Here is a 14,073-nt window from a genome sequence, read left to right as displayed (position 1 = left end):
TTGTTCTCTATGCGTGAGGGGTCCTGGACCCAGTCCAAACCAGTTCTGGGTGCACTCTGCCAGTGCACAACTCCTTCCTTTGTCAGTGTGGGCCAGGGTCATCAGACGCACCACAGGAGGTGGGGCCAGCATTGTGGAAGGCATGTGCAGCCTTATTCAGGCCCAGGTGCTACTTCTCCCACCACTCCAAATGCAGATAGGTCTATTCAGCCTAGTGCTGACTCACCCAGACTCCTGGAGCCACCCCAGCCCCTGTCACTCTCAAACCAGACAGCCAATCCACAAGCAGGCAGAGGCACACAGAAAGGTTGAACAAGGAAATAGCCACTTCCTAAAAGTGCTATTTTCAAACACAGAATTTAAAAGCCATCCTTCCTAAAAGATGTGTTTTTAAATTCTGAGTTTAGGGATACCAGACTCCAATTTTCTATCTCACTCCTATGGAAAGATATGCAGGTAAACATGTTACACAATATTCCCGATTCTGTCCTATGGGCAAGATAGCCTTTCAATAGTGAAAAACTAAATTGGCAGTATTTCACTATCAGGACATGTTACACACACTAGTACATGTTCTACCTTTTACATACACTGCACCCTGCCCAGGGGGGTACCTTGAGCCTACCATAGGGGTTTCCTAGGTGTAGGAAAAGGGAAGGTAAGGCTTGGCAAGTGCGTATACTGGCCAGGTCAACAAGGCAGTTAGCAAACTGCGCACATGCACTGCAGTGGCAAGCCTGAGACACCTCTTTTGGCTACTCATGTGGGTGGCACAATCAGTGCTACAGGCCCACTAGTAGCATTTGAATTACCAGCCCTGGCACACTCAGTGCACTTTACTAGGGACCTACTGGTAAAACAAATATGCCAATCATGGATAACCAATCACAATATGTTGCTTATTTTTGATGTAATGTGTAATTGTTATCATTTTCTGTAACACTGTGTAACCTAATGTAAAGCGCTCTGATACCTACGGGTCTAGCCAGTGCTATATAAAACTCATAAATAATATTTTACTCAGAGAGCATATGCACTTTAGCACTGATCAGCCGTGGTAAAGTGCCCAGAGTCCTATAGCCAACAACCACAGGTCAGGAAACACAAAGGGCGAAGAAGGAAAAAGTTTGGGGATAACCCTGCAAAAAAGGGCCATTTCTAACAGTTAAGAAATTACAGAACACTTTTGGCTCCAGATCAACTCCTTAGACCTGTGACGTAAGTGCTAGAGAATACTGAAGTGAAAACAGGTTTAGAAAGTTCAGTTCGCGCTTACACAGTGATGAATAAAAAATGTAAACAGGGGTGTAACACAGGCCCCCGCAGCCCCTGGGGTGCGGGGACCCCCCAAGTACTCTCACTCTGGAGGGGGCCCCCATCCACTTAGCCTTCTTGCAAAAGGTGCAGGAAAATACACGGGAGCGGCTACCTGGCTGAAGCCTGCTGTACGGGATAGGATATCCCAGCACAGTGAAATATATAACAAACTTTCAAAATCAATTGTTGGAAGAGGAGGCCCCAGGGAAAACGCGCCTCCATGTCTCTTTATGACAGCGAGGAAGGAAACACCTGCAGAGTCCAGGGTGAGAGAGGGGAAAGACAACACAGGAAAGGAGATTGAGAAAGGCAAACGAGAAGTAGCGGAAACTTAAAATGCACATGTGAGAGAGAGAAAGAGAGAGAAGGGCGAGAATTAGTGTTAGGTAATAAAGAACAGGTTACAGAGAGAGATGGAAATGTGGGAGAGGTGAGAAAAAGACAGATGAGGAGGAGACAGGTATGAGACCGAAATAGGCGAAAGACAGCTGCCAGCTGCCTAAATTACCAAATTTAGGCGAGAGAGCACAGGCACTTTAGCATTGGTTAGCAGTGGTAAAGTGAACAGGGCCCTAAAGGCAGCATAAGCAAGGTCAGAAAGTGGAGGAGGGAGAAGACTTAGGGAGGGAGAAGACTTAGGGAGGCCTAACATGCCCTATTTCGTTTATTCAAATCCATAAATTAGAGCCTAATGACTACATAATTTAGTGGAGCCTGATTCCAAAAAGAGGAGACAGGACAACTAATTCTAAGCACAATGAAGAGAATTATCATGGTTCAATAGTGAAAATAAATCCCATTTCAAGAACTACTCAAAATGCATTATAAAATGCCAACAAGCTGGAAATTGTGAAGCAAAGTTTGGAAGTGCCAGACTGAGCGTCTTTACTCAGAAATGAAGAAAACGCTACAATATTGTCGTAAACCCAGAGTATCAATGTGTTCATAAGAAAACATGCAGCTCACAGGGACATTAAAACAGATCAAAGCTGTCAGTCTGCAAGTTACCTTGTAATAGGGGAAGCAACTGGAGCATAATCCTCAGGGAATTCCTTCTTACAGTCGATGCAAATGTTGTTTTCCCACTCTTCAATGCAATGGGAGCAGAAAATGTGGCCACAGGGAAGCTCTGCTGGATCTGTGATCTCCTTATTGCAGTATTTGCACTTTGTCACACCTTTCCTATTATCAACAGCAAACCAATGGTATGGTAAGTTTTAAAAAAACGGTTGAGCTAAAAACTGTAGTGCTGTAGTACATATCCCCCCCCCCCCCCTCTCCACCCTCCAATGACAGAATAGAACAACACACAATGTGCTTCTGTGGTTTACACTGCAGGATTAAGGTACAAGCTGGCCTGTGCATAAAAATTTCCAGCAAGGAATACCAACTTTTAGTTTAAATTATTGTAAGCAAACATACGGAATAATGTTAGAGCCGATCAGGAGTATTACTTCAATTCTGACATGTCACTCAAAAATCTCTGCCATACTTTCACAGCAATTACTTTTGTGTATAGTTAATACTAGTTTTAATATCATGGCTTGGAAACTCCGCCTAGGTGATATTGTTTTCTGATAATTACTCCATCTTCCCACTCACGGTCCTCTTAAAAATCCCAAGGTGACAGGCAAGGTCTGAAAACCTTAAAACGCAGTGATGGACACATTGATGCCAAATGACAGGTGATGACACCCGAGCAGTCAGCAGGTGTGACAAACATGTTCCTTGCCTTTGATAACAACTTTCCTAGAGGTTACTCTATGTTTCCATAGATTTTTCTTCTTTAAATTTTCTCCAGTATCAATGGACATGGATATTTTTAGCGGTCCCTTCTATTAAGCATTAGGTGATGAGGGTGTAATTTCAGCCAAACATGCTCTTACAAACCCTGTACGTGAAATCTGTAGTCCTTAACACTGTCCGTATGTTCAACGAAAGCAATGAGAAACAAGCATTTGCAATGCAATAGGTCTCGCATTTATGCGGGTTGGAGCTATTGACGTTGTAAATGTAAAAGCAGTTTTCAATTTTTTGTTGAAAGTATAGTTTTAGGTGTTATTGTTTGTTTTTGTTCATTTTTTAAAAGATATTTTTTGAATGATAGTTCATCTTTTACAATGTGTGACACAGATAGTTGGCCTGCAAACAGAGTAAATGTTGGGTAACACTTCAATATATTCCCAATGGCGGATTGTTGATCTGAAACAATCTGAGGCCAATATGAACTCTGAATTTTTTTGTGTTTAGGCACATATATTTTACAGTTTGTTTACATTTTAGGATGGTAAAACTTCAGCCCATTGTTAACACTGTAAGACAAAACTATCACTAGTGTTTCCTTTGCCCCCCTCAAAAAGAAACTGAAGTATTTGTTACAGGTGTTACAATGTCACCAGTTCTTTCCTGTGAAGAGATGTTATCAGGATTCCTAAAAGTGACTGAGGTCTTGACAATCAATAGCTTGTAAACAGTGAGAAGGTCTGTGAATTAACATACGTTAAAGTCACATCAGCGGTTGTAGTGTTGTAGTGTTGGGTTCAGTACATAGAACATCACGCTATACTGGAATGATAGTTTCTCGTTCCGTACCCATAAGGTCAGATAACGTAAGTTGGGCTTTGAAATGTAGTTAAGCACCAAGAAGGTTGGCGTATATTTGTCAGATTTTACATATATCAGCTGTACATAGCGTTGGGTTTTATATAAGGAGTTTAAATATATGATCTTATGGGCCATGCTAGTTACACCATGTGAGTAGCACACTCTGATAATTATTAGTCTTAGAGCATCCACTATAACAAACTTTGCAGGAATTGTGTACGATATCATAGTACCATTTGTTGGTCAATTACTTATGCATTATTGTTGTTTGATTTTACTACATTTGAGGAATTTTCATGTAACACTGTTTAAAGGACGATGGACTGATTTACAGGTGTTACATGTCACTGATTTGGTTCTTGTTTTGTATCACTTTTTCTAGACCCCAGATGAAGGGTCAATGTAGACCCGAAATGTATTGGGTTTTGTAAAAAACTGGCAGGTATTGATTTGTGATACATCATTGAATGTGTCCAGAATAAATTGATGATTTAATCAAGGAAGAAACAAGCAGATTGTTTTATTGAAAAAGCATTATTATTTTTGAGCTTTGGATGAGAAACTCTTGAAGTTTTCGAGTGAAAGTGCACACATCCACCGGGGACTGGTTCGCCTGACATGACATTCAGTAGTACGATGTATAGGGATCCAGAATTCCGTTGACTAACTTTGCAGCAGAGCCTTCTGGCAAATAATGACCATTAATGAGCAAGCAGAACACTGTCACAAACCCAATCGACATGAAGAGGAAAATCAGTATAAGCACCAACTAAATGTAGGTCCAGTGTGGGACCCGGTAAGTCATTTGAACCAAGAGATGAAAATGCTCGTTTTTGTCTTTGGAGGTGCCACAATGGAGGACGAAGAGGAAGAGTTGTAAGAGAAGCTCATACGGTCCCCAAGATAACCGCTTGTGCCCACGTTCATAAACGGAGGCAGTCCTTTATCAGCTTGAAGATGTAAAGGACTGTCCAGTACGTCAATGCGGGACTTATCCACAGGATAAGCATACTCGACGTCTGCGCTGGAAGAAGATGAAGACACAACAGACAAAAGTTCAATAGGAGTATTCAGCTAACCCTCAAGACACAAGCATTAGTCGAAGAGGCTGTAGGCATCAGATTCAGGGAAATAACGTTTCATGAAGCACTGGGAGTCACACTATTCAGAATCGGCGAGATGGTGTAGTTTGACATTGTCAATCGAAATGTATCTGTTTTCTTTGCGACCAGGCAAAGGTGGTAGTATCACTGTACGAGTACCCTTTAATCCAAGAACTGGGACTGGTGCACAGTAAGAGGGACCAAATTCTTTTTCGTTCTCCAGCTTTTCTCGTACCAGATATTTAATCTGAGGATTCCAATCGGAGACAGGGATCAGCATTGCCTTGTCATCGGAAGAGGGATATATTCTGTGGTGAAGCTGTCACGGGTCTGTTGTAGGTCATGTAACATAGTAGAATGGTTATCTACGTTAAATGTTGCGGCCGCCGCCACAACCATCAAGGTCTGGCACAAACATTCCGTTGCCAAAAAGCATTTCGTATGGAGTCCGCTGACCCAGAAATCTTCTTGGGAGATTATTAAGTGAACATTGAACCCCATACAAATGGGCCATCCAGTTCCTGCCAGTACCTAAGATTCCATCTGTCAAAGATTGCTTCAAGTCACAGTTCATTTGCTCCACTATTGAATGGCCCTCAGGCCTGTATGGAGACGAAAACTGCCCCAGCACCTCCAAAGACTTCATCGCGTCCTTGTACGCCTCAGAGGCTAACGTTGGACCTTGGTCAGAATGGAAGATGCCACTGGCAAAAGTCCAGACTAAGACACACAAATCTCTAATGACATTTTGAGCGTCAGCATTGTGTTGTGGCCAATCCCATAGGAATCTAGCGCACAAATCAACTGCAACAACAATATATTTATATGCCATATCAGAGGTTAATGGACTGCAGTGATCAAGATATACACAGCCAAATGGCTGATTCGAAATACATAGCTGTGTCTGTGGTGGACGCAAAACTGTAGAAGGCTTGATGTGTTGACAGATATCACAAGACAGCACATAACTATGGGTTTGTTTATATAAACCACGCCCCCAATAACGTTGCTCTCTCTGCAGAAGCCATGCCTTCAGGTGCTGCTATGAACAAAGGAAGTCTGCGGTCCATGTTGTGAATCAGCTGATCCCCTACTGACGGAATAGTAGCATAAGGAACTTGTTCGGGAGATAAATGATAAGAATATTTAGAATGGAAACCCTGCGGGAAAGCAGTTCCATCCTTCGTAGCATCTAGAGCCGCCAGAATTTCATTACCTATCTGAGTCATAGACCTTGTAACTGCTGCAACGGAATACGTAGCTACTACAGATTTGGCTGCCTCGTGAGCCAAAGAATTATCAACAACATGTGTTCCCACACGCTGATGCCAAGAGTATGAATAAACTGTGCGAGCGGCAGACATTTTTTAAATTCCGCCACTCAAACCCAAACCATTTTATGCTTTATTGTGTGGCCCGTAGAGTATTGATAATCATTTTGAGACCAAAAGAATACGTTGTCATTAAAAAACTGGACATAGTAGTAAGAATCGCACACAATAAGAGTGTTCCCAATAGGATCTGCAAACAAAAGAGCTAGAACAAGAGCATGCAGCTCAGCCAATTGTGCTATACAGTCTCCAAGTGATTGCGTATGCACAATGGAGGACTTAAAATCAGCATTAACAACTGAACCAGCCACAATAGCGCAAGCTGCTGAATAAGCATGTTTAGACCAGATGGCAGGTTGAGCCGAGCAGTCGTTATAAATGATACATTTGTACTGATCCAAAGTAAGCAACAACAGCGGAGGAGGATGAACATGTTCATACTGCAAAAACTCCTGTGTCTGAAGAGCAGGATCAAAGATAAACGTGACATCAGCTGATGAAGTAGCCCATTGTATCCAAGAGGGATGTAAAGCTTTGGAGTTTGGTACACTTGCCTTAGTCACTGCTTCTAAAGCAGGGATAGGTGAAACCATAAAAATGCTTTTTCCCTGCGCCAGCGAGTGTTCCTTCAGAATCGCCATTTGGACCGCAGACAAAAACTTTTCGACATTCGAAAAGCCCATTTCCGCAACTATGTATAAATGTGATTTGTATGCAATAGGTACTGTGTCACCTTTGTTGAACATTAAATATGTGAAACCCACCGTACCCGGTACAATAAGTTTGATCAGATTCGTGGAATTATCACGTGTCAACAAGACGTTAGTCTTTAGCATATCAGACTGCAAAGAATGTAGAATAGAGGTATGTTCTGGAAGCCAGCAGGCAGAAATAAATGTAGGTTGTATCAATGCATAGAGTGGCTGGATACGCTGGGCATAATCAGGAATGTATGTCCTCCCGAAATTCAAAAATCACAGCAAAGACTGAAGTATCTTCAGAGTAGATGGCGGTTGCAATTGTTCACATACAAGTGAGGGGGTAACCCCCTACCTTAATTATTGAGCTTGTAGCCCAAAAATAGCCCTGCTAAACAAGTGATGTGTGATTTAACAAAATTAAAATTGTAACAATGGTCTGCAAATTACAGAATAATCCTGTTGACCTGGACTGGATGCGGTATAAATTCGTCATCCGTCAGATAAATATCTGTTCTTATACCCCATAGGCAAACTCGTAAATTTTTTCTTATTTCCGACGGCGGTAAATGCTTTAAAAGTACGGCTCTTGGGAGCCAAGTTGTGACTCTAGAAACCATTGATATCTAGTGTTGTCTTATATTTTTTACAAACAATGCTTTCACTAGCACAGAGCTGTGAGTGTTCTGTACCACAAATATACGATAATGACTATTCAAATTTCGATAATCTAATACAATATAATAGGATTATTCATCGGTGATACACAGGATTCAATTACACCTTGATATTCCAATTGAGTCCGAATGTCACAAATCGGAGCTTTACCTCTGTTCCCTAGTTGTGATCGTTTTTTTAGTGCCTCTGTTCCCAGCTTGTGATCGTTTTTAGTGCCTCTGTTCCCTGCTTGTGATCGTTTTCTTGCCTCTGTTCCCTGCTTGTGATCGTTTTTAGTGCCTCTGTTCCCTGCTTGTGATCGTTTTCTTGCCTCTGTTCCCTGCTTGTGATCGTTTTTAGTGCCTCTGTTCCCTGGTTGTCATCATTTTCTTGCCTCTGTTCCCTGCTTGTGATCGGTTTTAGTTCCTCTGTTCCCGTGCCTCTGTTCCCTGCTTGTGATCGTTTTTAGTGCCTCTGTTCCCGTGCCTCTGTTCCCTGCTTGTGATCGTTTTAAGTGCCTCTGTTCCCTGCTTGTGATCGTTTTAGTGCCTCTGTTCCCGTACCTCTCTTCCCTACTTGTGATCGTTTTTAGTGCCTCTGTTCCCTGCTTGTGATCGTTTTTAGTGCCTCTGTTCCCTGCTTGTGATCGTTTTAGTGCCTCCGTTCCCTGCTTGTGATCGTTTTTAGTGCCTCTGTTCCTGTGCCTCTCTTCAATGCTTGTGATCGTTTTTAGTGCCTCTGTTCCCTAGTTGTGATCGTTTTTAGTGCCTCTGTTCCCTGCTTGTGATCGTTTTTAGTGCCTCTGTTCCCGTGCCACTGTTCCCTGCTTGTGAACGTTTTTAGTGCCTCTGTTCCCTGCTTGTGATCCTGTTCCCTGCTTGTGATCTATTTATTTATTTTATTTATTTATTTCAAAGATTTTATATAGCGCTACTGGACCCGAGATTATCAGAGCGCTTTACAAGGCATGTGAAAAACAGACAATGAATAGACTGAAATTTAAGTGAAAACGAGTTACAAAATGTTAGTGTAGCCAGCATGTCTAAAGGAGCAGAGAGAGTAGAGATAGAGATTAAGATGGAAATGGATAATGAAAGTTTGGAGAGAGGGGGGTGAAGAGAAGGGGAGTAAGAGTACGAGGGTATAGAGAGGGGGAGTGCATATTAGAGGAGAGGGGAGTGAATAGGTAATGAGTCATAAACATTAGATATCCCAAAACTAGGAACATGTACAGTATCAGTAGTATTAGATGCACCAATATTTGTTGAGAAGAAGTATTTTTAGTTCTTTTTTGAAGAGAGGGTAGGAGGGGTTGCAACGGATATCTTTTGGGATAGAGTTCCAGATAGTGGGAGCGTTACCAGAGAATGCACTGGATTGGGTTTTTTGACATTTTAGTCTAGGAGGGATGAGGGCAAGGAAGTTTGTGCTCCTCAGGGATCTAGAGCAACCTGCTTTGTGTAGTTTTGTTGCAAGGTAGGAAGGGGTGTTTTGGTGGAGAGCTTTGTGAGTGATGCAGGCGATCTTGTAGGTGGATCTACTTTCTATTGGGAGCCACTTGAGGTTTTTGAGGACGGGGAGATGTGATCAAATTTTCTACAATCAGAGATGAGTCTAGCAGCAAGGCTGAGGATAGATTTAATTGGAGCAAGATGGATTTTAGGGGTGCCAGCCAAAGTGGCGTTGCCATAGTCAATCCTGGAGAGGACCAGCGATTGGACAACAAGTTTGAAATCATCTGCAGGAATGAAAGGTTTAAGTTTCTTGAGGTGGAGAAGGGTGAAAAGAGCGCTTTTGGATGCATTTTTAATATGAGGGATGAGATTAAGATTTTGGTCAATACTGATGCCTAGGGATTTGATAGAGTTAGAGGTGGAGAGAGGGCAGTTTAGAGCTTTGATGTCATTTAACCAAAGTTGAATGGGAAGAGAATTATTTTTGGGGGAGAAGATTATGATTTCTGTTTTTTTGGGGTTCAGTTTGAGATGGTTAAGATGGAACCAGGTTTGAATTGTTTTCAGGGTCTCATTGAGGTGGAGGATGTCTTTTTGAGATTTGATCTTGTAGTATAATTGGGTGTCGTCAGCATAGAGGTGGTAGTTGATATTAGAATGTTTGAGGATGAGGGTGAGTGGTTCCATGAACAGATTGAATAGGGTAGGGGAGAGGATGGATCCTTGAGGGACGCCGAGTGAGACAGGTTGAGGTTTAGAGAGGAAATGGTTAAGCTTGATTTGTTGAGATCTATTTTGTAGGAATGAGGAGAACCATTTGTAAACGGTGCCTTCCAAACCAAATCGATCTTTGAGAGTGCTGAGAAGGGTGGGGTGGTGGACGGTATCAAATGCAGCTGAGAGGTCTAGAAGGATTAGAACTGAGGATTCTCCTTTGTCATCAATGATGTTAAGCATAGCCGTTTCTGTACTGCATCCCTTTCTAAAGCCAGACTGGAAGATATCAAGGAGGTTGAAGGATACAATATGGTTCTCAAGTTGTAATAGGACACATTTTTCAAGGGCTTTGGATAGGAATGGAAGGTTAGAGATTGGTCGAAGGTTGTTAAGATCATTGGGATCAGCTGCGGTGTTTTTGAGAACAGGCGAGATTTGACTGTTCCCTAGTTGTGATCGTTTTTAGTGCCTCTGTTCCCTGCTTGTGATCGTTTTTAGTGCCTCTGTTCCCGTGCCTCTGTTCCCTGCTTGTGATCGTTTTTAGTGCCTCTGTTCCCTGCTTGTGATCGTTTTAGTGCCTCCGTTCCCTGCTTGTGATCGTTTTTAGTGCCTCTGTTCCCGTGCCTCTGTTCCCTGCTTGTGATCGTTTTTAGTGCCTCTGTTCCCGTGCCACTGTTCCCTGCTTGTGATCGTTTTTAGTGCCTCTGTTCCCTGCTTGTGATCCTGTTCCCTGCTTGTGATCTATTTATTTATTTTATTTATTTATTTCAAAGATTTTATATAGCGCTACTGGACCCGAGATTATCAGAGCGCTTTACAAGGCATGTGAAAAACAGACAATGAATAGACTGAAATTTAAGTGAAAACGATTTACAAAATGTTATTGTAGCCAGCATGTCTAAAGGAGCAGAGAGAGTAGAGATAGAGATTAAGATGGAAATGGATAATGAAAGTTGGGAGAGAGAGGGGGGTGAAGAGAGGGGGAGTAAGAGTACTAGGGTATAGAGAGGGGGAGTGCATATTAGAGGAGAGGGGAGTGAATAGGTAATGAGTCATAAACATTAGATATCCCAAAACTAGGAACATGTACAGTATCAGTAGTATTAGATACCCCAATATTTGTTGAGAAGAAGTATTTTTAGTTCTTTTTTGAAGAGAGGGTAGGAGGGGTTGCAACGGATATCTTTTGGGATAGAGTTCCAGATAGTGGGAGCGTTACCAGAGAATGCACTGGATTGGGTTTTTTGACATTTTAGTCTAGGAGGGATGAGGGCAAGGGAGTTTGTGCTCCTCAGGGATCTAGAGCAACCTGCTTTGTGTAGTTTTGTTGCAAGGTAGGAAGGGGTGTTTTGGTGGAGAGCTTTGTGAGTGATGCAGGCGATCTTGTAGGTGGATCTACTTTCTATTGGGAGCCACTTGAGGTTTTTGAGGACGGGGAGATGTGATCAAATTTTCTACAATCAGAGATGAGTCTAGCAGCAAGGCTGAGGATATATTTAATTGGAGCAAGATGGATTTTAGGGGTGCCAGCCAAAGTGGCGTTGCCATAGTCAATCCTGGAGAGGACCAGCGATTGGACAACAAGTTTGAAATCATCTGCAGGAATGAAAGGTTTAAGTTTCTTGAGGTGGAGAAGGGTGAAAAGAGCGCTTTTGGATGCATTTTTAATATGAGGGATGAGATTAAGATTTTGGTCAATCCTGATGCCTAGGGATTTGATAGAGTTAGAGGTGGAGACAGGGCAGTTTAGAGCTTTGATGTCATTTAACCAAAGTTGAATGGGAAGAGAATTATTTTTGAGGGAGAAGATTATGATTTCTGTTTTCTTGGGGTTCAGTTTGAGATGGTTAAGATGGAACCAGGTTTGAATTGTTTTCAGGGTCTCATTGAGGTGGAGGATGTCTTTTTGAGATTTGATCTTGTAGTATAATTGGGTGTCGTCAGCATAGAGGTGGTAGTTGATATTGGAATGTTTGAGGATGAGGGTGAGTGGTTCCATGAACAGATTGAATAGGGTAGGGGAGAGGATGGATCCTTGAGGGACGCCGAGTGAGACAGGTTGAGGTTTAGAGAGGAAATGGTTAAGCTTGATTTGTTGAGATCTATTTTGTAGGAATGAGGAGAACCATTTGTAAACGGTGCCTTCCAAACCAAATCGATCTTTGAGAGTGCTGAGAAGGGTGGGGTGGTGGACGGTATCAAATGCAGCTGAGAGGTCTAGAAGGATTAGAACTGAGGATTCTCCTTTGTCAAGGGAACGATGAATGTCATCAATGATGTTATGCATAGCCGTTTCTGTACTGCATCCCTTTCTAAAGCCAGACTGGAAGATATCAAGGAGGTTGAAGGATACAATATGGTTCTCAAGTTGTAATAGGACACATTTTTCAAGGGCTTTGGATAGGAATGGAAGGTTAGAGATTGGTCGAAGGTTGTTAGGATCATTGGGATCAGCTGTGGTGTTTTTGAGAACAGGCGAGATTTGACTGTTCCCTAGTTGTGATCGTTTTTAGTGCCTCTATTCTCTGCTTGTGATCGTTTTTAGTGCCTTTGTTCCCTGCTTGTGCTCGCTTTTCTTGCTTCTGTTCCCTGCTTGTGATAGTTTTTATTGCCTCTGTTCCCTGGGGCGTTACTGGGGTGAGGTGGACGAGTGGTGAGGGGTAGTGGGTGCCTAGGGCATGGACGCCAGTGCACCGGCTGACCTGTGTCTCTGTGGCTCTGTGTGTGTGTGGCTCTGTGTGTGTGTGGCTCTGTGTGTGTGTGTGTGGCTCTGTGTGTGTGTGTGGTTGTGTGTGTGTGTGTGTGTGTGTGGCTGTGTGTATGTGGCTCTGTGTGTGTGTGTGGCTTTGTGTGTGTGTGTGTGGCTTTGTGTGTGTGTGTGTGGCTCTGAGTGTGTGTGGCTCTGTATGTGGCTCTGTGTGTGGCTGTGTGTGTGTGTGGCTCTCTGTGTGTGTGTGTGGCTCTGTGTGTGTGTGTGTGTGTTGCTGTGTGTGTGTGTCTGTGTGTGTCTGTGTGTGTGTGTGTGTGTGTGTTTGGCTCTGTGTGTGTGTGTGTGTGTGTGTGTGTGTGTGTGGCTCTCTGTGTGTGTGTGTGGCTCTCTGTGTGTGTGTGTGTGTGTTGCTGTGTGTGTGTGTCTGTGTGTGTCTGTGTGTGTGTGTGTGTGTGTGTGTGGCTCTGTGTGTGTGGCTCCGTGTGTGTGTATGTGTGGCTCTGTGTGTGAGTGTGGCTCTGTGTGTGTGTGTGTGGCTCCGTGTGTGTGTATGTGTGGCTCTGTGTGTGAGTGTGGCTCTGTGTGTGTGTGTGTGGCACTGTGTGCATGGCTCTGTGTGTGTGGCTCTGTGTGTGTGTGTGGTTGGGTGTGTGTGTGTGGTTGGGTGTGTGTGTGTGGCTCTGTGTGTGGTTCTGTGTGTGTGTGTGTGTGTATGTGTGGCTCTGTGTGTGTGTGTGGCTCTGTGTGTGTGTGGCTCTGTGTGCGTGTGTGTGTGGCTCTGTGTGTGTGTGTGTGTGTGTGGCTCTGTGTGTGTGTGTGGCTCTCTGTGTGTGTGTGTGGCTCTCTGTGTGTGTGTGGTTCTGTGTGTGTGTTTGGCTCTCTGTGTGTGTGTGTTTGTCTCTCTGTGTGTGGGTGGCTCTCTGTGTGTGGGTGGCTCTCTGTGTGTGTGTGGCTCTCTGTGTGTGTGTGGCTCTGTGTGTGTGTGGCTCTGGGTGTGTGTGTGGCTCTGTGTGTGTGTGTGGCTCTGTGTGTGTGTCTCTGTGTGTGGGTGGCTCTGCGCGTGTGGCTCTGTGTGTGTGTGTGTGTGTGTGTGGCTCTGTGTGTGTGTGCGTGTGTGTGGGTGTGTGTGTGGCTGTGTGTGTGTGGCTCTGTGTGTGTGTGTGTGTGTGGCTCTCCGTGTGTGTGGCTCTGTGTGTGTGTGTGTGTGTGTGTGTGTCTCTGTGTGGGTGTGGCTCTGTGTGTGTGTGTGTGTGTGGCTCTCTGTGTGTATGTGTGGCTCTCTGTGTGTGTATGTGGCTCTCTGTGTGTTTGTGTGGCTCTGTGTGTGTGGCTCTGTGTGTGTGTGGCTCTCTGTGTGTGTGTGTGGCTCTCTGTGTGTGTGTGTGGCTCTCTGTGTGTGTGTGTGTGGCTCTCTGTGTGTGTGTGTGTGTTGCTGTGTGTGTGTGTCTGTGTGTGTCTGTGTGTGTGTGTGTGTGTGTGTGT

The 14,073-nt window shown here is 43.7% G+C and overlaps 1 protein-coding gene across 1 annotated transcript in view; it reads right to left on the bottom strand.

The window, feature by feature from the left end:
- The window catches only part of LOC144783414 (E3 ubiquitin-protein ligase rnf213-alpha-like), a 2,376,820-nt gene that overhangs the window by 1,518,148 nt on the left and 844,599 nt on the right, over nucleotides 1-14,073 (bottom strand). The window contains exon 17 of the mRNA XM_078662402.1: nucleotides 2,326-2,499. Coding sequence (XP_078518528.1) covers nucleotides 2,326-2,499 — 174 coding nt within the window. The remainder of the gene's footprint in view (nucleotides 1-2,325; nucleotides 2,500-14,073) is intronic.

This window comes from Lissotriton helveticus, chromosome 9, assembly GCF_964261635.1.
Source record: "Lissotriton helveticus chromosome 9, aLisHel1.1, whole genome shotgun sequence".
In the NCBI taxonomy this organism is placed as follows: domain Eukaryota; kingdom Metazoa; phylum Chordata; class Amphibia; order Caudata; family Salamandridae; genus Lissotriton; species Lissotriton helveticus.
Note: the sequence above shows the minus strand (reverse complement) of the source record. Positions and strands in the feature narration are given on the sequence as shown.